The sequence below is a fragment of the Geotrypetes seraphini genome, chromosome 14, assembly GCF_902459505.1.
Source record: "Geotrypetes seraphini chromosome 14, aGeoSer1.1, whole genome shotgun sequence".
NCBI lineage: Eukaryota > Metazoa > Chordata > Amphibia > Gymnophiona > Dermophiidae > Geotrypetes > Geotrypetes seraphini.
The window spans coordinates 34,044,740-34,065,829 of record NC_047097.1 but is presented as its reverse complement, the minus strand read 5'-3'; the positions used below and the strand labels follow the sequence as shown (position 1 = coordinate 34,065,829).

The 21,090-nt window shown below is 41.8% G+C and overlaps 1 protein-coding gene across 2 annotated transcripts in view; it reads right to left on the bottom strand.

Annotated features, from left to right (window-relative positions):
* Nucleotides 1–21,090, bottom strand: part of VPS13C (vacuolar protein sorting 13 homolog C) — a 442,250-nt gene that overhangs the window by 78,022 nt on the left and 343,138 nt on the right. For both annotated transcript variants that reach the window (XM_033920131.1, XM_033920132.1), the window contains exons 66-70: nt 16,618–16,768; nt 15,123–15,263; nt 9,675–9,756; nt 7,613–7,682; nt 373–484 (exon numbers count right to left, since the gene is read on the bottom strand). In XM_033920131.1, the coding sequence (XP_033776022.1) occupies nt 373–484; nt 7,613–7,682; nt 9,675–9,756; nt 15,123–15,263; nt 16,618–16,768 (556 nt within the window). The remainder of the gene's footprint in view (nt 1–372; nt 485–7,612; nt 7,683–9,674; nt 9,757–15,122; nt 15,264–16,617; nt 16,769–21,090) is intronic.

The following is a 21,090-nucleotide window of genomic DNA, read 5'->3' as shown; positions in this document are numbered from 1 at the left end:
GATCCTTTATGGACAAAATGAAAATGTCCATTTCTCTTTATTTTATCACAGCCTTTACATCACCAGATTATGTTCTAAAAGACTACCAAAACAGAAGGCATCTTGACCTGGACATCTCAATTCTGACTTCTACATTCTTTCTAAAATGGCATTGATTAGGTCTTTAATATATGCAAATGTAGCCATGCATATTCATTGTGGGCATCTTGAAAACCTAACTAGTTGTGGGGTCACCAGGAGAGGTATGGAAAGCACTAGTTTACTTGCTTCTATTTTCCCCCTCTTCAAAACACAAATATGAGGATGGAGGATATATCCATTAGTTACAGCTCAAATAAGCAGTAATGTGGAAAATGTTAGTAAAATAATTACCCTCTGTTTTTCCACTTCATGCTCTGCAGTTGGTGTGAATAATGCAAAAATTGCACCCAGAAATCCTTGATCAACTTTCAGTGCCATCTCCTGGATAAGAACCATAAAATACCTGTGAACATAAGAAAAATGAGGAAGAGCAGATAAAGATGATATTAAGTGGAGGCGTGGATTAGTGGTTAGACTGATGCCTCAGCATCCTCCCACACTCCCCAACCTGGGCATTCTGCTTCAGATAAGTTTCTCTTACCAGTACCTGCCTCTTCTACAGCAAACTCCAAACATCGTCCCTTCTACCTTGCTGCACTGTATGCATGGAACAAACTGCCTGACTCGATATGTCACGCTCCGTCTCTTATACTATTCAAATCCAGACTCAAAGTCCACTTCTTTGAAGATGTTTTCAATTCCAAACATCAACCCACCTTCTAAGCACCAATATATGTCTTATTTCCTCTGTAATTCCCCCACCTGAGCACCTTCTTGTCTAGTTTGTCTTGACTAGATTGTAAGCTCTTTTGAGCAGGGACAGTCTCTTCTGTGTTTTGATGTACAGCACTGTGTATGTCTAGTATTATTATTATTATTAGTAGTAGTAGTAGTAGGTTGTGCATTCAATTTCCACTGCAGCTCCTTGTGACTCTGGGCAAATCACTTAACACTTCATTGTCCCAGGTACAAAATAAGTACCTGTCTAAAATATGTAAACTTCTTAGATTGTGTAAACCACACAGAAAAAGTGGTAAACAACTCTCATCCCATTTACCTTTAACACTTCTCTTTCCTAATTTTAGTTACAAACAATCTTGGTACTAATTGATGTATGTGTATGTGCAGTAATTAATATCATTGAATTTCTCAATAATTCCCTCTTAGATAAGAGTTTTGCAGTCCTTGGTGTCACCTTTCTTCAGTATTAGGTAATAGAAACATAGAAAGATGACGGCAGAAAAGGGCCACAGCCCATCAAGTCTGCCCACTCTACTGACCCACCCCATTAAGTCTGAGTGTTGATGACTTAGTTCCTTAGCTCGACCCTCGTAGGGATCCCACGTGGATATCCCATCTATTCTTAAAGTCGAGCACGCTGGCGGCCTTGATCACCTGCCTCGGAAGTTTGTTCCAATGATCCACCACCCTTTCCGCGAAGAAGTACTTCCTGGTGTCACCACTAAATTTCCCTCCTCTGAGTTTAAGCGGCTGCCCCCTTGTGACCGAGGGTCCCATGGGAAAGAATATGTCGTTTTCCATCTCGACACGACCTGTGACGTATTTAAATGTCTCAATCATGTCACCCCTTTCCCTGCGCTCCTCTAGAGTATAGAGCTGCAATTTGCCCAGTCTTTCTTCGTATGAGAGACCCTTGAGTCCGGAGACCATTCTAGTGGCCATTCGCTGGACCGACTCGGCTCGAAGCACATCTTTACGGTAATGCGGCCTCCAGAATTGCACACAGTATTCCAGATGAGGTCTCACCAAGGATCTGTAAAGTGGCATGATGACTTCAGGTTTGCGGCTGACGAAGCTTCTCTTGATACATCCCATCATTTGCCTTGCCTTGGATGAGGCCTTCTCTACTTGTTTGGCAGCCTTCATGTCTGCACTGATGATAACTCCCAAGTCCCGTTCTTCTGAAGTCCTAGCTAGTGCTTCTCCATTCAAGGTGTATGTTCTGCATGGATTTCTACTGCCAAGATGCATGACCTTACACTTCTTAGCGTTGAAGCCCAGCTGCCATGTCGAGGACCAGTTTTCCAACGTGATCAGATCTTGCGTCATACTATCCTTGAGATTGCTTTCACTTACTATATTACACAGTTTGGCGTCGTCAGCGAACAGTGTTACTTTACCCTGAAGCCCCCGGGTCAAGTCCCCTATGAATATGTTGAAAAGGGATGGTCCCAGGACTGATCCCTGCGGCACTCCGCTAGTCACCTCCGATGTCTCAGAGAGGGTGCCGTTGACCACCACTCTCTGAAGTCTTCTCCAATTGATCTCCAGTGATCTTCTCCAATTGGTTGGCCATGACTTTTCCTTCCAAATCTGTTGACACAGTTGAGTGACGGCCATGATAGCACCGTCTGAGCCTTTAGTTAATTCATTTGTAATACTGTCGATACCAAGTGACTTGCTTTTGATAAAGTTTTAACTGCTGCTATGAGTTCTTCTTTTAAAATATCTGGTTCTTCTTCGGCATCAGATTCCAGTTCAACTTCCCCAATGTTATTTTCATTGCCTTTTTTAAATAGATGTTCTGTATATCCTTTAGATATCATTCTTTGTCTTGCCAAACTTGACATTGAAACACTAGGTTCATTTGTGTTACTTTTTCTCTAGCACCAGAAAGTTTTGCTTGTCTTCTTTGTTCTGCTACTTTTCTGGTTTCTTCTGCGATCCAAGGAGATTTCTTGGCTTTCTTTCTCTTCTGTAGTGTTTTTGGGTTTTTTTCAGTTTCCTCACTATACCTATACTGGAGAAAGGTGACACCAAGGGCTGTATAAACTACAGAATGATTGCATTAATTCCACATGCCAGCAAAATATTGCTGAAAATAATACAATGAAGGCAACGATCATACGTTGAGCGAGAACTACCCGAAGATCAGGCTGGTTTCAGAAAAGGTTGAGGAACAAGAGGCATTATTGCCAATGTTAGATGGATACTAGAGAAGAGCAAAGAATTCCAAAAGCCCTTATACTTTTGCTTCATTGACTACAGCAAAACATTTGACTGTGTGTATCATGATAAACTATGAAGAACTCTAGCACAAATGGGAATACCCAAACTCAGCTGATAAAGAGCCTCTATGAAAATCAAAAAGCTGCAGTGAGAACAGAACATGGCAACACTAATTGGTTTCCAATAAAATGTGGCATCAGGCAAGGATGCATCTTGTCGCCTTCCCTGTTCAAACTTTACGGTGAATCACTGATCAAGGATAGCATAGTTCAGCACTTGGACACACACGACTTGATGAAACCCAGTCAACATGGATTCAGGAAAGGGAAATCGTGTTTGACGAATTTACTCCAATTCTTTGAGACCGTGAACGAGCAAATTGATAGTGGAAAGCCGGTGGACATAATATACTTGGACTTCCAGAAAGCGTTCGACAAAGTTCCACACGAAAGACTTCTCAGGAAACTACAAAGCCATGGCATAGAGGGAGATATACAAAGATGGATAGGCAAATGGCTGGATAACAGGAAGCAGAGAGTGGGCATTAATGGGAAGTTCTCCGACTGGGAGATAGTGACTAGTGGTGTACCCCAGGGCTCAGTACTTGGACCGATCCTTTTTAATATTTATATAAATGACTTGGAAAACGGAACATCCAGTGAGATCATCAAGTTTGCAGATGACACAAAACTCTGCCGGGCAATCAGATCGCAGGAGGATAGTGAGGAACTCCAGAGCGATTTGTGTCGGTTAGAAAAATGGGCGGAGAAATGGCAGATGAAGTTCAACGTGGAGAAATGCAAGGTAATGCATTTAGGCAGTAAGAATAAGGAATATGAGTACAGAATGTCAGGTGCAAGTCTGGGAAAAAGTGTACAAGAAAGGGATCTGGGTGTACTGATAGATAGGACCCTGAAGCCGTCAGCACAATGCGCGGCAGCGGCAAAGAAGGCAAATAGAATGTTGGGCATGATAAAGAAAGGAATCTCGAGTAGATCGGAGAAAGTTATAATGCCGCTTTATAGGGCAATGGTCAGACCCCACTTGGAATACTGCGTCCAACATTGGTCTCCCTACCTAAAGAAGGATATAAAACTGCTGGAGAGGGTGCAGAGACGAGCAACCAAACTAGTGAAGGGTATGGAGAAACTGGTATATGAGGATCGACTTAAAACACTGGGATTGTTCTCCCTTGAGAAAAGGAGACTGCGTGGGGATATGATCGAGACCTTCAAAATACTGAAAGGAATCGACAAAATAGAGCAGAGAAGATTATTTACATTGTCCAATTTGACACGGACAAGAGGACATGAAATGAAGCTAAGGGGGGACAAGTTCAGGACTAATGTCAGAAAGTTCTGCTTCACACAGAGAGTGGTTGGCATCTGGAATACTCTCCCAGGGGAGATTATTGCAGAATCGACAGTCCTAGGCTTCAAAAGCAAACTAGATGCATATCTCCTTGAGAGAGGCATATAAAGTATGGTTGGCTATAAAATAAACCAGGTGTATACCTGGCAGGGCCTCCGCGTGTGCGGATCACCGGACTTGATGGACCGAAGGTCTGATCCGGAGATGGCGCTTCTTATGTTCTTATGTTCTAATCTTCAGAAAAGCAAATTTGGAAGAAGAGAGTGTTGGCTTCAAAGTTGGTAATCAAAATATAAACAACCTGTGCTTTGCAGACGATACAACGCTCATCACTAGCAGCAAATAAGACATGCTGTATCTACTGAGAAAAGTCAAAGCCAAAAGTCATAACATAGGATTAGAACTGAATATAAATAAGAAGATTATCATGAACACGGAAAATGATGAACATTTTGAGCTTGAAGGTAATAGAATAGAAGTTGTAAAGGATTTCAATCTCCTGGGCTCTTTTGTAAACAAATAAGCAACTAACAGGCAAGAAATACTCCACAGAATAACACTTGGTTGCTCTTCAATGAAGACTCTCAACAAAGTATTCAAAGGCATGGAAATAACACTCCAAATAAAGATCAGGCTTGTCCATACTCTCGTTTTCTCAATGGTCAATTATGGATGTGAAAGCTGGACACTATGGAAACAAGACAGAAAGAAGATTGGCTCATTTGAGCTTTGGTGTTGAAGAAGGATTTTATGCATGTCGTGGACCTCCAGAAGAACTAACAAATCGATTCTGGAAGAGATCAAATTGGCTATGTCACTTGAAGCCCAAATGATGAAGTTACGATTGCCATATTTTGGTCACACTGTCAAAAAAGAAAGATAATTGGAGAAGAACATCATGTTTGAGAAGATTGAAGGAACCAGGTGAAGAGGGCGACCTGCAATCAGATGGCTGGATACATTGAAAACAATCATGAGGATGACACTGGAGAACCTTACCGGATTAGCACAATAAGTTTAGAGAAGAAAGAGGTCCAAAGACAGCCCTGGCTACACTGTCAGCTTTTAATACATTGCTTAATTATGCACTAAATGAAAAAAAATTATTATGTGCTTTAAATGTACTTTTTGAATGAGAAAAATAATCCATGTTTAACTGATCTGCTCCACTCATTTTACAAACCTCTATCATATCTTCTTAGAAGTTTCATAGGAGGGCTCTGCAAGGATCTATGCCTTCCTCTGTTTTCTTTAACTTACAAGTTATTAATACATGTATATGTGTATGTATTGTAAAAAATCAGAATTTACCTCAGGTGTCCCTGCAGCCTACCAAAAGCTTAGCACTATCAGAAAACTTAAACACTGAGGATGGTCAGAAAACTCTTGTGGAGAAGGAACAATTGGACAGGAGCAAAGCTAGAGGGAGGAAAATCAGCTCTAGAAATAGGGGCCATTCTGATTCATGGCTACCTAATAAAGCGTTAAGGTAGCATGTTTTCTCTGACTCTCCAAGAATTAAAATGGTCTCATGGAAGAAGTTATTGGAGGAATTACAGCTCAAAGCCCCAGAGAAAAACACCCAGAGCCTGATGGAAGAGGCAGCAGCTAGCGACATGAAATAAGGAAAGAGTTTGAATTTAAGGATTATAATTAACATGGTGATTTAACTACAGAAATAGGTATGGACAGTAAAATGTCTTTGGAAATAGTGTGAAATATGTTTAATCTCTACCAGCTGTGTAGGGTGGCAGATAGTAAAGATCCAACTTGTGGGAAGGGTTACTTAAGCCCAAAATGGTGTACTCTCAGGTGGGTTAATTAAGAGGAAAAGCTCAAGCTGTGCGTTTTTTTTTAAACTCGAGTCTATGAAAGCACTTTGGGGCCCAAAGCAGAAAGCAACATGTTAGAACTACTGACTATACAGTACAAAGGGTTCCCACAAAAAAAAAAAAAGCCACATGATGCAGTAATCAATTAGCATGCAAATTACTGTCATGTTAAAATTGTCACAGTAATCCACAACTCATTGACAGATGTCTCCTTTCCTGGGTGTCAGGTCAAAAGCGCGCCGGGACAAAGGCACACCCAGACAATTGAGCGCAGCGCAGAGGCGGATGCCGCTCAAAATTAATGTTTTTAGGGCTCCGACGGGGGGGCGTGGGGGGGGGAACCCCCCCACTTTACTTAATAGACATCGCTCCGCGTTGTGGGGGGTGTGGGGGGTTGTAACCCCCCACATTTTACTGAAAACTTCACTTTTTCCCTGTTTTTAGGGAAAAAGTTAAGTTTACAGTAAAATGTGGAGAGTTACAACCCCCCAAACCCCCCATAACGCCGGCGCGATGTCTATTAAGTAAAGTGGGGGGGTTCCCCAACAAAAACCCCTGTCGGAGCCCCTAAAAACAGTAATTTTGAGTGGCGCACGCCTCCACTCTGCGCTCAATTGTCTGGGCGCACCTTGTCTTTCGCGCCGTTGTCTATGAACCCCTTTCCTGTGAGTGCCTCAGGCATTTACAGAAAGTGAGACATTTTTAAAAAATTGTCAAACACCTACTTTACACTTCCCCCCTGATCAACATCCCTTGTAGTCTAGTGGCCCTCCCTCCTCTGCTCATCCACAATTAAAGAATATGCCTAGTAGTCTAATCTAATTTTTAAAAGAACAAAACTTGGGATGGCCTGATGTCGTCCCTCAACCCCCCAAATTAAAAATGTAATCCCTGGTGTCTAGTGGCACTTTTCCACCCCTTCCTGAGACCACCCTGCTGTACCTATAAAGACAGACAATTGAAATGTCCACTCACTCGTACCTCTAGCACCATCATCTTGACAAATGGCAGCACCCTGCCCTGCTTGGTGCACCATATGAGGGAAAATTCTGTTTTATGGCAGTAGGTCCTGCCTAGTATCTGATTTCATGAAATTCTGAGCAAATTTGTAGAGGCAGGGTAGAATGTATCAGATCTAATATTTGAAACAGCTTAATGTAGTATGGATACAAATATTTTTCTAAATTAAAGAGTGGCAACAGGAGAAAGTTCCACCATAGTGTGGTACAATCAAAAGGGAAATTTAATTGCTTCAAGACAATCAGAAAAATTAACAAAGTAACAACAAAGTAACAACAAACCTGCATGTTAAACATTTTTCAACAAAAGGATAAATTTATTTCATATGTATTACTTACTTAAATTGTGTTACTTTACTATACTCATTAAATCTTGTTATGATGCTCACATCAATGAATGGTCTTGGCTCTGTAATAAATTATAGATTAATTTTTTTTTACAATTATAGCTCAAAAATATCAGTTTCACAAATAACAGAAGTAGTATAAAGGGTACATTACATGTCAAGCAGATTGACAAGTAAGATAAGATAAGAATCGGCCAATCAGGGTTAAATTCCAGGTTAGACCATGCCCACACCACACCCACCGTCCCACAGGAAAAAAATGGTGGTATCTCAACCCAAGCTCTATTCACTGCCTGCCCCAAAGTAATGCCCCCTTCTGTCTACGTTACCAGAAATGACTCCTGCCACTTTCTGAGGATGTCAGTGGAAAAAAAGGTGTCTAACTTTCCCTATCCCTCCCCCCCCACTGGAAATATACTTTCTGATGACATCAGCAGAAACAGGTTTTGTCACTCAGTCCTCCATAGCCCCAGGTACGTTAGATAGATTGTGAGCCCACCGCGACAGAGAGGGAAAATGCTTGAGTACCTGATTGTAAAAACCGTTTAGATAACCTTGATAGGCGGTATATAAAAACCTAATAAACTTGAAACTTGACTGCAATGCTAATATTTCTACTGTGGCCAGAGCAGGATTAATTCGTCGAGGGCCCCTGGGCACATAAGTACACTGGGCCCCCTGCCCCACCCTGCCCCACCCCATCATGCGCCTAGGTGGAAACAGGAAGCTGTGTCAGAGGAAAGCTTTGGGCAAGCAGCACCGCTTGCACAATTACAGTTCCCGTTGCCTTTCTTACCCGCACTGCTTGCTTGTCTTACTTTCCGTTGATGGGGAGGGGGTTGCATTGCCAACTGGGGTGGGGCCTGCGTTGCTGATCGGTGGGGGGGGGCATGTTGCCGATCGATGCTGGAGGGGACCCTCGTCGTTTGGAAAAAATAATGTTGATGCCCTCCTTCATCGGGCACCCCTGACCATTTCAGGCCCTAGGCACGTGCCTACTTGGCCTATTGGTTAATCCTGCCCTGACTGTGACCCCTAAAACTGTATTGAGGTCAGTAAATTTAATGGAAACAGCCATATCTATTGTCCTTATTGGCCTGAGCATAATTTGAGCCAATGAATTAGAAGTAAGAGCGACAGCTCTACCCAAGGCTTAGTACAAAGGGAGCAAATAATAAATCTGTAGCTCGGTGGAGGAGGACGAGGTGGAGGTAAGGAAGTATGTGTGCATGATGTAAGTGCGAAGAAGATAAGTATATAAGAAAAGTAGAGAAGTCAGATTACATAGAATAGATGAGAATGTTACATCAACTGGGGTTTATAGCATGCATCAGGAAGTAAGCTGGCAGAATAGAAAGCCTTTATAGTCTTTATTCTACCATCATATTATATGTTCATACTTCTAGGTTTCTAATTATGCTTGAATAAAAGGAGACTACAAGAAGAGTTTTGAGAAACAAAGAGGAAAAGAGTGTACCACAGGGAAATGAAGAGATACTGCCGCTTTAGGATGTAAGAGAGAGGAAGAAGTTGTGTCAGTGAAGAAAGAGATCAGTGGAGGAGTTGCCTAATGGTTAGAGCAGTGGGCTTAAAACCAGGGAAACTAGGTTTAAATCCCACTGCAGCTCTTTTTGATCTTGGGCGAGTCATTTAACCCTTCATTGCTTCTGCTACAGACTTGGGACTCCTTTTATCAAGCCGCGCTAGCAGGGTTAGTGCGTGTGACTTTTAATCACGCGCTAACCCCCGCGCTGGCCAAAAAACTACCGCCTGCTCAAGGCAGGCATTAGTGGCTAGTGCGGCCGGCAGTTTAACGCATGCTATTACGCGCGTTAAACCACTAGCGCGGCTTGATAAAAGGAGCCCTTAGACTGCAAGCCCTAAAAGGACAGGAAAAAAACCCACACTTACCTAAATGTAATTCACTTTTAGCTATAATTGAAAACGTGTGAATTAAATCCAAAATCTCTTCCATTCCTTTTCCTAAGCAAAGTAATTTCCTAGACGTTCACACTGATGTAGTTAAATACATATTGTATATTCTTATTGTTTACCTGTATCTAATGCAATTGATTTTGGAGGTGCAACTGGATGAAATACAACTGGAAACATAGCTCCAGGTAACTGATTATCAATCTGAAAAGTAAAGCAAAATATTACTCACAAACTTTAAATATAATAGGAACAGTAAAGGGAGTTTTCTACGTGCAGAGAGCTGAGGAATCAAGACTAATATCGTACACTGACCCCCAGCCCTTCCTGCAGAATTACTCATTCACTGCAGAATCACCAAAAGAAGAGGAAAGGCCAGTGTACCTAAATGTTTGTGGTAGAAATCCCAGTGGCAACACTTTTCTTGAAAAGGGAATGTTATCTTTCCACTTCTGGAAAAGAAAGTTGTGCTTTGAACCTCAAAGATCTTCTCCTCTCTATTGATAGCCCAAATCCTTCCTATTTTCACAGCACTAATCAATAAGAACCCTTTTCCTCCAAAAATAATATAACTGGACACATAAAAATCCAGAAAAAATACTTTTTTCATAAAAGATATGTAATTCCAGACAAATTATGAAACTATGCCACAGAATTGTTATATAATGTTAAAAAAATAAATAAATCTGCTATAGGAAACAAGGATCTGTGAGTATAACAACACTGGTCACCTGCAATAGATATTTCTATGTTTATATTTGTAAGGACAGAGGGATAGCAGTTTTACACATGGATAATGCAATTTGATAGAGCTCAAACTAGAGTGTAATTAATAATGCTTTAGAGTTCAATACTCTACTGAGCATATAGGAAGCTTACTTACCTGCATAGCAGGTGTTCTTTGAGGATAGCAGGTATATACCAGGCACCATGGATGTGTAACGTCATCCATGGTACCCAGTATAGATGGTTAAAAGTGTACTGTCACTTTAAATTTTAGCACCATCTGTACTACACGCTTCAGCTTGCATAAGAACGCAAGAACATGAGAACATAATAATAGCCTCATGGGTCCATCTAGCCTTGTAACCCACCATCATAGTGGCCAATCTAGGTCACTAGTACCTGGCAAAACCCCAAAAAGTAGCAACATTCCATGCTACTGACCCCTGTAAACCGTCCTCACAGTGGCCAATCCAGGTCACTAGTACCTAGCAAAAAAACAAATAATAGCAACATACAAGACCCTGCAGGTCAGTAAGAAAGCTAAGGAGGCGGTGGGCGGGTTGTGAGAATATATACTTGCTGTCCTTGAAGAACACCTGGTACAAGTAAGTAACTTTGCTTTCCGCAGGGACAAGCAGGTATAATATTTTCATATGTGGGACACCCAAGCTGCCAGGGTCATGCCTCTATGAAGAGGGCTGCATTAATAAACATGAACATGGTGAATTCAAAGGGTTGGAGAGAGGGTTGGAATTTAGGAAGAGAACAAGGTTTGCAAAACTGCTTGCCCAAACCAACTGTACTGCCTGTAATGGTGCTCCAAACTGTAGTGGGAAATGAAAGTATGGACTACTGACCAAGTGGCAGCTTTACAAATATGGGTGTAGAGTGGAGTCGCCACAGCCATCTAGAATATATGCAAAGGAGAGACATTCCTCAAGTGGAGATGGTTCTCTTGTTGACTGGAACTCCCAGTCTCTTAGGGCCGACTAACATGAAGAGTTGAGTGGTAGCTCTGTGAGGCCTGGTGCAATCTAAATAGTAAGCAAGAGTACATTTAGAGTTCAAACTGTGGAAAGCCAATTCACCAGGGTGACCACTGAGATGAGTGTGTGCTTTGGGGAATTCTGAGGTGTAGATGTGCAAATGGAGTGACATGAACTGTTGAGTCCACATGACCCAGGAGACATAACATTTGACATGCCTTTATGCATGGTAGGGAGGGGACTTTCTGGCGCAGGTGAAGGAGATTGTTGACTCTATGCTGGGATAGAAAAGCTTAACCTTGAGTGGTGTCCATAAGAGCTCTGATGAATTCTAAGGTCTGTGTCAGTTGGAGATGTGACTTCTGGTAGTTGACTGCAAATCTCAGTAGTTCCAATAGATGGTCTGTGGAGTTGATGGCATATTGAGTTTGTTGTGATGAGGAGGCCTTGATCAACCAGTCATTTAGATTGAGGAAGACATGAAAGCCCCATCAGCATAGGGATGCAGCTACTACTAACAGGCAATCTGTTAACACTCTTGGTACCGACACTAGTCCACTAGTCCGAATGGTAAAACTCTGAACTGGAAGTGATAAGAACCTACTTGGAAGGGAAGGTATTTCCTGTGGGCAGGTAAGATTGAGATGCGAGTGTAAGCTTCTTTGAGGTCTAGACAGCAAAGTCAATCGTTTTTCTAGTGGTACGACAGTTCCCAGAGAGACCATGCAAAACTTCTCCTTCACTAAGTATTTGTTGAGAGCATGGAGGTCTAGGATTGGCAGACTCGTCTAGTCTTTTTTAGCATCAGGAAATACCTGGAATGACACCCCTGGTCCTTCTCCTGCAGAGGTACTTGTTCTATTACATTGAGCTGAAGAAAGGCTGAGAGCTCTGTATGGAGTTGAAAAGAGACTCTCTTGGAGAGTGATTCAGAGGTGTTCATAGTAAGCATAGGGCATAACCCTGAGCTATTTCTTGGGACACTCATTGATGTTATGAGAGTCCAGTGTTGGTAAAAGTAATGAAGTCTGCCTTCTATTGGAAGATCTGGAGAGAGATCAAATTAGATGCTGGCAATGTTCTCTAGAAGGGAGTCAGAAAGATGATTGTTGCTTGAACTAATTCTGAGTTTGCAATTTCTGTTGTCTCTGTTGTCTAAGATGTCTCTGATTTGTGGGGCATGCAGATGTGGAAGACTGATAATGGTGCTGGGAACTGAAATAAGAAAAATGTCTTGCGGTATTAGAGCACGTACGAGATGACTGAGCTGTTTGTGATGACTGACTTTCATGTTTCTCAATTTTGTATGCAGTCTTTTGATATGATCCACGAAGAGGTCATCACCCTTATAGGGAATATTGGCGAGACATTCCTGTACTGAAGTCTCCAAATCAGAAATCTGGAGCAAAGCAAGCCTGCGCTTTGCGAGAGCCATTACAGAGGTACTTAAGGTGACATCAAATGCATCAAAAGTGGCTCTGACCATGTATTTCCTGGTCACTAACAAATTCTTAACAAGATGGTGAAATGGTTTGTGTTGGTCTAAGAGAAGATGTCATTCAAAGTTTGGAAACTATTTTACTAAAGATTTCAAATAAAAGGACGTGTAGAAATCATAGTCCAATATTCTGTTAGCAAGCATAGATGTATGGAATTCACGCTTGCCAGATTTGTTCAGGATTCTAGCTTTTTTGCCCGATGGGAGTGTTAGCATATGAGTGAAAGCTGTAAGCACGCTTTAGGGCAGACTCAAGCATAAGAGACTGGTGTTGAAATTGAAGTTAATCAAACACAGGGCAAGTCTGTATTCTATAGAGTTTAGCTTGCAAGGAGTTACTGGAACAGTAAGAGATCTCTCCCAGTTTTTAAAGAGAGCATCTTTAATGAACAGGCCATTCTTCATAGTCTAAGGCAGGGGTGTCCAATGTCGGTCCTCAAGGGCCGCAATCCAGTCAGGTTTTCAGGATTTCCCCAATGAATATGCATGAGATCTATTTGCATGCACTGCTTTCAATGCATATTCATTGGGGAAATCCTGAAAACCCGACTGGATTGCGGCCCTCGAGGACCGACATTGGACACCCCTGGTCTAAGGCCTCCATTAACTTTGCAGGAGGCTCTTCCTCAGTCTCCATGTTGAAAGGGAGTTATTGGCCCATTTGTCACACAAAGCTTGTGAAAGATAAGCTTTCAAGTGGAGATTTGCAATGTGGAGGAAGTGGAGAAGGATCAGACGGTATTCCATAAGATTCATCTGCAGAGAATTCAGGAAGATCATCACTGGTATGTGGTGAAAGATCACAGTTAGTTTTATCAAGGTATTCTGTTGTAGTAGACCATGGAGAATGTTGAGTGGACCATCAAAATGATTATTGACAACATGTTAAAGAGAAACAGGCGTAAAGCAGACTCTACGTTTCCTAGAGGACAATGCGTCGAGCACCTTCTGGATGTCAATGCTCAATGCCAAGGAGTCCTGGAGCGGTGCCTGGAGTCATGCACTGACCCATTCTCAGACTTGGCTGAGGCTGATACAGAAGGTACAAAAGCCTGTGCAGGCTGTGACTGCAGTAGACAACAAGCTCTTGTTGGAATAATGCTCAATGTTGTTCTTGTATTGATGTTGTTCCTGTATCAATGGTGCCAGTACCGAAACTGGCAAAGGTACAGTAGGGTGCTTGTTATACTGGGTGTTGAGGTATCAGGGACCTCAATGTTGGAGATGCTTATGAGGAGACACCAGCTAAAGCATGGATCTCAAAGTCCCTCCTTGAGGGATTTCCCCAATGAATATGCACGCGATCTATGTGCATGCACTGCTTTCAATGCATATTCATTGGGGAAATCCTGAAAACCTGACTGGATTGCAGCCCTCAAGGAAAGACTTTGAGATCCCTGAGCTAAAGGGAAGGAGAATAGTCATCCTTGCGTCATTGCTTGGATTGTGTACAGGCAGTGAAAGCTAGGGAAGATGCCGAGGCACGTCTGGTACGGGAAACATGTTTGTGTTTCTTAGAGAAGCAAATTAAGAAAACATGAATACAATATAATCCTCTGGCCCGAAGTCTGCAAACTTTCATGGAAAGAAAGTCAACTAACTTTTTTCCTGCTCTTTTCATTAATTTTTATCCACATCTCATTTCTCCCTTTCCTCATTGCCCCTTTCTATACTTTCCCCTTAGCTCATTTTACATCAAGTTCTTCCACCTTGCTTTCTCCAGTTCAATTTATGTTATTACATTTCCAGCAGGGTAAAGGGCAATTGCAGATTCCTCTCTATAGCTCTTACCTTCAGTCGCTTGTGCTGAATTTAGTCTATGTGGACTGGCAAATCGGATGCACTCTTTTAGAACCTTTATGGGCCAAAGGACCCATTGTGCTCATTAGGCCATGGCAGTCATGCAAGCTTACTTATCTTACAGGGCCAATGAACACTTTGTAAAACCTACAGATGAGCTGTGGTAAGTCATCTGGGGTAGTCTACAATTGTTAGACTTGTTGGATCATTTCTAAAGGGACTTTCAAAATAATATTGTCTTCTTAGGCACTTTAGTTTAGATTGTGTGCCTTTATAGGACAGAGGGGAGTTTTTCAATGTGCCTTAATTCAATATATTAAATTAAATTTCTGATCTGCTTTTTTTAAGTGGAATATAAATGTTAAAAATAAATAAAATAAATAAACAAACTGTCTCATTGTTGGAAAGTATACCTTTTTTTACAGACTTCCTTATTATGTTAAGACAGACATGAGATACTCATACATTAAGGTTTGAGCTTATGGAAGAAAAATTAGAAATTAAAATAATGGTTTATTATATATAATCATGCTAAATATTAAAGAAAAAAGTATACTTACCTGAAGCCAATATAACTGGGCACGTAAGCTTCTTTGGTGAGGAGACTGTTTGAATTCAATTTGAATCCCTGACAAGAAATTTCGTCTTATGTGACACTTGATTGGAAGATGCATGGCCATTGGGATTTTCCCAAAATGTACCTAGAAAATAAAGATTTCAATAATGATTTTATCCCAGGAAACTGCAAGAAAATCAAAGACATATGCTCCAAAACCTAAGGACTCTTTCAATGCATTTGCATAGTTTAGAGTGTTAAGCTAAATATTGCCTCACCTGGCCAAGAACCACGGAATACCTAGCTCAAGGGCGGTGCCTTTATAGACAGAGCCACAGAACGGCTCAGAACATGCAAGACTAGGCAGTTAAGAATACAAACCATTTAAATTACATTTTCTAAATGAGGTAGCATCAAAATTGAATTCAACATGGCTACTAGATTATTAGCAGTGGTCACACCGAGGTATGTATACTCAAAATCACTACCAGTGGTAGGGTTAAAAGGAGGCTGGACAACAGCAGCACTAGGAACTGTCTTTTAAGGTGTGTGTAAAATAATTGTTTGGTTGCTTATAAATATGTTTATTGTGTTATAACAATATGCTGTGGAATAGGATGTTCTTGATGCAGATGTTTATTTAAAAAGACAAAATATACAACCTCATCCAATTAGACAATGATGATGGGAACCAACACGGTCCGTGTTTTGGCTAGAGATGCCTTCCTCAGGGGCTGAAACCACTGCATTGCAGACGCTGGTCAATTTTCTTTCATAGTTTATGTCAAAACTTTGCTAGTTTTTAGCATTTCATTTTTTTTTCATCCATATTGGCGCTCTTTATCATCATGCACCAATAGTTTGGGACCCCTGAGTAAAGTGTGTCTAGCCAAAACATGGACCATGTTTCATCTGCATCATCATTGTCTAATTGGATCAGGATGTATATTTTTTTCTTTTTAAATAAACATCTGCATCAAGAACATCCTATTCCACAGCATTTTTTGTTTTCTCCTTTTTCTGTAGAATATTTGGGTTTCTTTGTTTTGTTATAACAATATGCACATACCTATACGTATATATTTTTGACTTACAAAGACCTACAATTTTCACAACTAGTTTACTCAATTGGGTTCCCTGAAACAGAAATAAAACATGGCCCATGTTGGGACCCTAGAATTGTTTTAAGATAAGTCATTTTTTTTCATATGTTTTTAGAGTTAAGGAAGTCTTTCGAATTTGACTCTTAAGTATTTTTTTCTAGCAGAAACGTATATGGAATGATTGGGTGGTGAGATTTAATTCTGGGGGATTCATTCCTCGGGTAGTCTCCAGGTCTCTGAGCATATAAACACGCACACACATATACAGTATATATGGATTAAATTGAAATTATAGTTCATCTTTTTTCCCTATTTTCTGTGAAAGAAGTTCTTTCCCCCACAGTATTTTTTGACTTAAGACTAAATCACTGCAGATTGCTTGTAAATGCATTTTACCTCAAAGTTGTTCTCTATTGTAATCCATTCCATTCCCTTCTCAATGCCCCTAGCAAGATATTTCTGATAAGTCTGCTCAAGGAGGATTATCTGCTTTTGATTAAATGGCTTCCAGCGTTGCTTTGGCTTCATTTCCCAAACAACTCCAGAGCTAGAAGACACAACAGTATGTAAAAACTAATTATTTTGCAACTATATTAAACTAAAGTAGATTTTCAGAGTCAAATGACATAACACATTATCCTGTTATCTATGGAGAAGCGCTCTTACAGGTAAGCAACTCAGTTTCCTCTGTCAGCAAGCAGGACACATGCAGCCACATAAATGCTGATTAGCAAGTTGGGAGTTGCTTCTTGATACGAGTCATATAGTTTGAGGGTAAATGGAGTTAAAACTAGTTAAGCAAATATGTTCAGTAGTATAGTCTTCCTGAATACTCCATCTAACCTCGAGTACTGATTGGAGCAGTAATTTTTAGTAACAGTATGGATGGAGGACTAAGCTGTGGCCCTGTAGATATCAGCAACAGATTAAAACTGGAGATTGTGCTTAATCGACTACTGTAGCACCTTCATTTTGTCTGAAGATGGGATGCCTGACTGATCAGAGCAGAAGCTAATGCAACTTGGCATCCAGTTCGGGACACTGCATTTTGCTCTTTTGAATGACACTGAAAGAGAAAAAAACAAGAACATTTCTTGTGTTCTGCCATCCCTTGAAGGTAGCACAACAGTTCTCTTCTGCAATTCAAGGTTTGGAAAGCATTATTTGTTTGGTGTATATGAGGGTTCAGCATAAAGATAAGTAGACTAGAAGAGATGAAATTCCAACATTAAAGAAAAATTTTGGATAGGTATACAAAAACACCTCGTCTGGGTAAAATAGGATGCAAGGAAGATGAACCATAGTGCTTGCAATTTGCCGACCCTCCATGTGAAGATGATAGAAAGAGAGGGGGAAAGGAACTTGAGGTATGCTTGTTGAATAGGTTAAAATGTTAATAAGTGGAAAAAGGACAAGCTCTCACACTGGAGAGGCAGCATGGATTAAAAGCTTATGTGCCTAATTTTGCTTTTAGCATAACACCTTATACTTTCCCTTTTCCCCTTCAGTCTTCTACACTGCTTCCATCTAATTTATTTTTTATTTTTTAACCCTCTGTACCTTTACTGTTTTGGGAAGGTAGGATCTCATCTGATTGGTTCTCTGCTGAATTAAGGACACTTGGGCCAGATTCTACAACGGCCGCTGAAAGGCAGTGGTAGTTGTCCTACCACTGCCTAACTTAATAGGTTTAATTGGGTTTAAGCTGCGTGATAATTGGTCATGCCATTAAACCCCAATTAAACCTTTGTTTAAAAAAAAAAAAAAGCTACCGCTAAGTAGCCTCCAGGACCAGTGCTTAGATCCTTGGTGGCTAGTGCCACATATTGATGCTAAAGCCCGGAAGTGGGCATGGTAAGGGACGGTGCCAGACTTCGGTGTCACTATGCACCAATGGCCTTGATTCAGGAGGGACTGGGTGCCAGAAAAATAGGCCTGTAAAACCCTGGTCTACATTTATAGCACCTAATGGTTTTGGGAGCCGCAATTCCAAAAATGGAGCCTGTTGGTGATTGATATACAGCAGGCACCCATTTTGTAGTTACCTGTCACAGCAGATGCTTCTTATGATTCAGGGCAGTTGTTGCTATTGGCTACCTTCTCATATCAAGTGCAGGAAAATTTTGTTAACCATTTGCTATACTACCCTGACACATTTTAGCAAGCTTCAGGTTATGTGCTGCTCTAGAAAAAGGGGACCTTGGGTTTAAAAGTCTTGTGTTTTTTTGCTCTTCTAAAGCTTCTTATATGGACCACAAAACAAGACCACGACTATCAACAGTTTTGGAAGATCCAATTACCTCCAGATAGCTCAGCAAACAGTCAACTTATGCTGATTTGCTCCCTCAGTGTCTGTTCCCCAGAGTAAAAGCCTGAAAGCATTGCAAATTGATTCAACTGAAAAAATGAAACCACCTTAAAAAAAAATAAAGGAAGAATTCAATTAGACACCAAATCCTCTGAAAAGTATATAAATGGATTCCAGCAGAGGGCCTTGTATTTCTGAGATCTACCAGACTGAACAAACTACTACAAGGAATAGTGCCTTCAAGAAAGTGTCCCTCACTGTTGACCTTTTTAAAAGCTCAAAGGGAGAATTTTACAGTGCTCACAAAATTAAATAGAGGTCCCACTGTGGAACCATCACACACTTGGGAGATAAATGTGCTTAACCCTCTAAAGAAACTATACCATGTCCGATTACCATTCACTTTGCTTCAGAAATATGTCAGGGCCACCACGTGTACCTCAGAGAACAGAGGGCTAATAAAGGGCTCACCATTCCTCATTAAGGACGCTTAGCGATGGAGGCACTAGAGGAGAAGCTACTAACCCTAGTCCTCCTTGCCCTCTGAAAGGACTAGCCTTATTAAAACTCTATCATGACCAATGAGGGAGCCCCCTTTCAACTTGATGTCCAGTGGCCAAATTCCTTCACTTGAAACTCTGGTGGTACATATGGCTTTTCCTCCTAAAGATACTGAGGCTTAGGCACCCATAAATCATTCACTAATTTCACTAAGTTCTCTCTGAACAGCAAGAGAAGCTAGATAAAGTGGTGATTAGAAAGCTGCATTCTTGACCAATACTACAGAGGCCATCAGCAGAGCCAAGATCCTGAGGAGATCATACAGGATGTCATCCAGAAACACTGCCCCGTTTTCTAGCTTTGCTACCTTTGGGGAGGCTGGGAGATGATGTACCATATACAATACTGTTTGCACCACATATCCTCCACAGACAGTGGTTAGCACTCCAAACATGGAGAAACCAAAAGCTTGCTTTAGCAGTTCTATCTTTTGATCATGAGGCTCCTTCAGAGCTACCCTGCCCTTGACTGGGATGGTGGTCTTCATCACTGTCACAATTATGGCATCTACCCTGGGAAACACCAACCACCTCTTCAGATATTCCCTACGGAGGGAATAAAGCCTGACCAACACTGGTGCTCATAAGGGCTATATCCAGGGCCTCACACAATCAGAACCATTTGAGAAAGAGCCCTGTGTTAAGAGGAAAGCCTTGGGGGAGAGGGCTGCAAATGCACTCCAAAATTGTGTCTTTGTCTGAAGCCACCCCTTGAGGAACTCTTACCCTGAGGAATGCACCAACCACCTGATTGATCAGGGAAGACAACTCTTCCCTACAGAGCAGCCTGAGCTCTGGCGACTCAGACTTGTCCTTCTCCAGGGATAGCTCTCCAGACTCTGGACAGAAAGCACCCTATTTGGGCTGCCCCACAGGGAATCAAAATGGGCTAAGGGTTCACAGGTTCTCAAAACCCACACTAAAGCACCTATGACACTGCCACTTTGCAGTATTTACTAGGTCCCCTGGGGCTCTAGAACCAATTCTTGAAGGTACAAGCCCCAGACCCCCTGCCAGGTCTTCTGGTAACTGCACAATGCAAATCTAATGCTTTCTAAGAATTTCTACACAAACCAGGAGTCCAAATCAATCAAGGCCTCTTGTAGGGACCCCCTAGAGTTCTAGACTCAGTGTGTGTGTGTGTGGTGGTGGTGGGGGGGGGGTTGCCTGTGTCTTATCACCTTTACAGGTAGCTGCAGCCTGAAGTGAAGAAGCCAAGCAGTAACCATGAAGTCTGGCAGTAATATGGCTGCCATTCCTGCCTAAGGTAACTTCTCCCACTGCAGCCCTAGAGGATGCCTCAACCTGCTGAGCCCCTGCTACTGTAATTAGTCCATGCAACAGTAATTAGCAGCTATGGTTTCCTGGAGCCATGCACTGCCACATCAGCCTTCTCCCGTCGTATTAGAAGGAGCTGGCTATGCCGCTGATGCACCAGCCCCACATTCGCGGCCTCATCTTCCTACTGGCATCTTCAGATGTGCTATCACTGAGACCTCAAGAGCCCTGTGGCTCAACCTGCCCTGACAGTTCCATCACTCTGGCTGTCCAAAATACTTCTGTCAAAGCATTGCTCTATGGCTCCTGCCTGCTGTCTTTTATTTATTTTATTTTTTTTTGGGGGGGGGAAGGGGGAAGACGTATATCACTAACACTGCTCTTCTAGCAGAGAGTCCTCAGGATTGAAGGAGAGAGAACAATAGAAGAAAAAGTAAAAACTCAACACTGCATCTCTAGCACCCAAGGGCTATGGAGGGCAAAACCATTCACATTAAGCTAGGAGGTTTGTGGACCAATCCCCAGAGCCTGGCATGGACTCTACCAGGGGCTGCAGACTGTGGAGTGTGGTCTAGAGAGTCAAGCTTACTTCTCATCCTGCTGTACCAATCCAACCTCTACCTTCTGCTGGGAGGCAGAGACATACTAGTCCTTAGAGTAATTGCATTAAAATAGTGAAATGTCTGTCTCCATCACCGCTAGCAGGGGGACACAATCCAAATG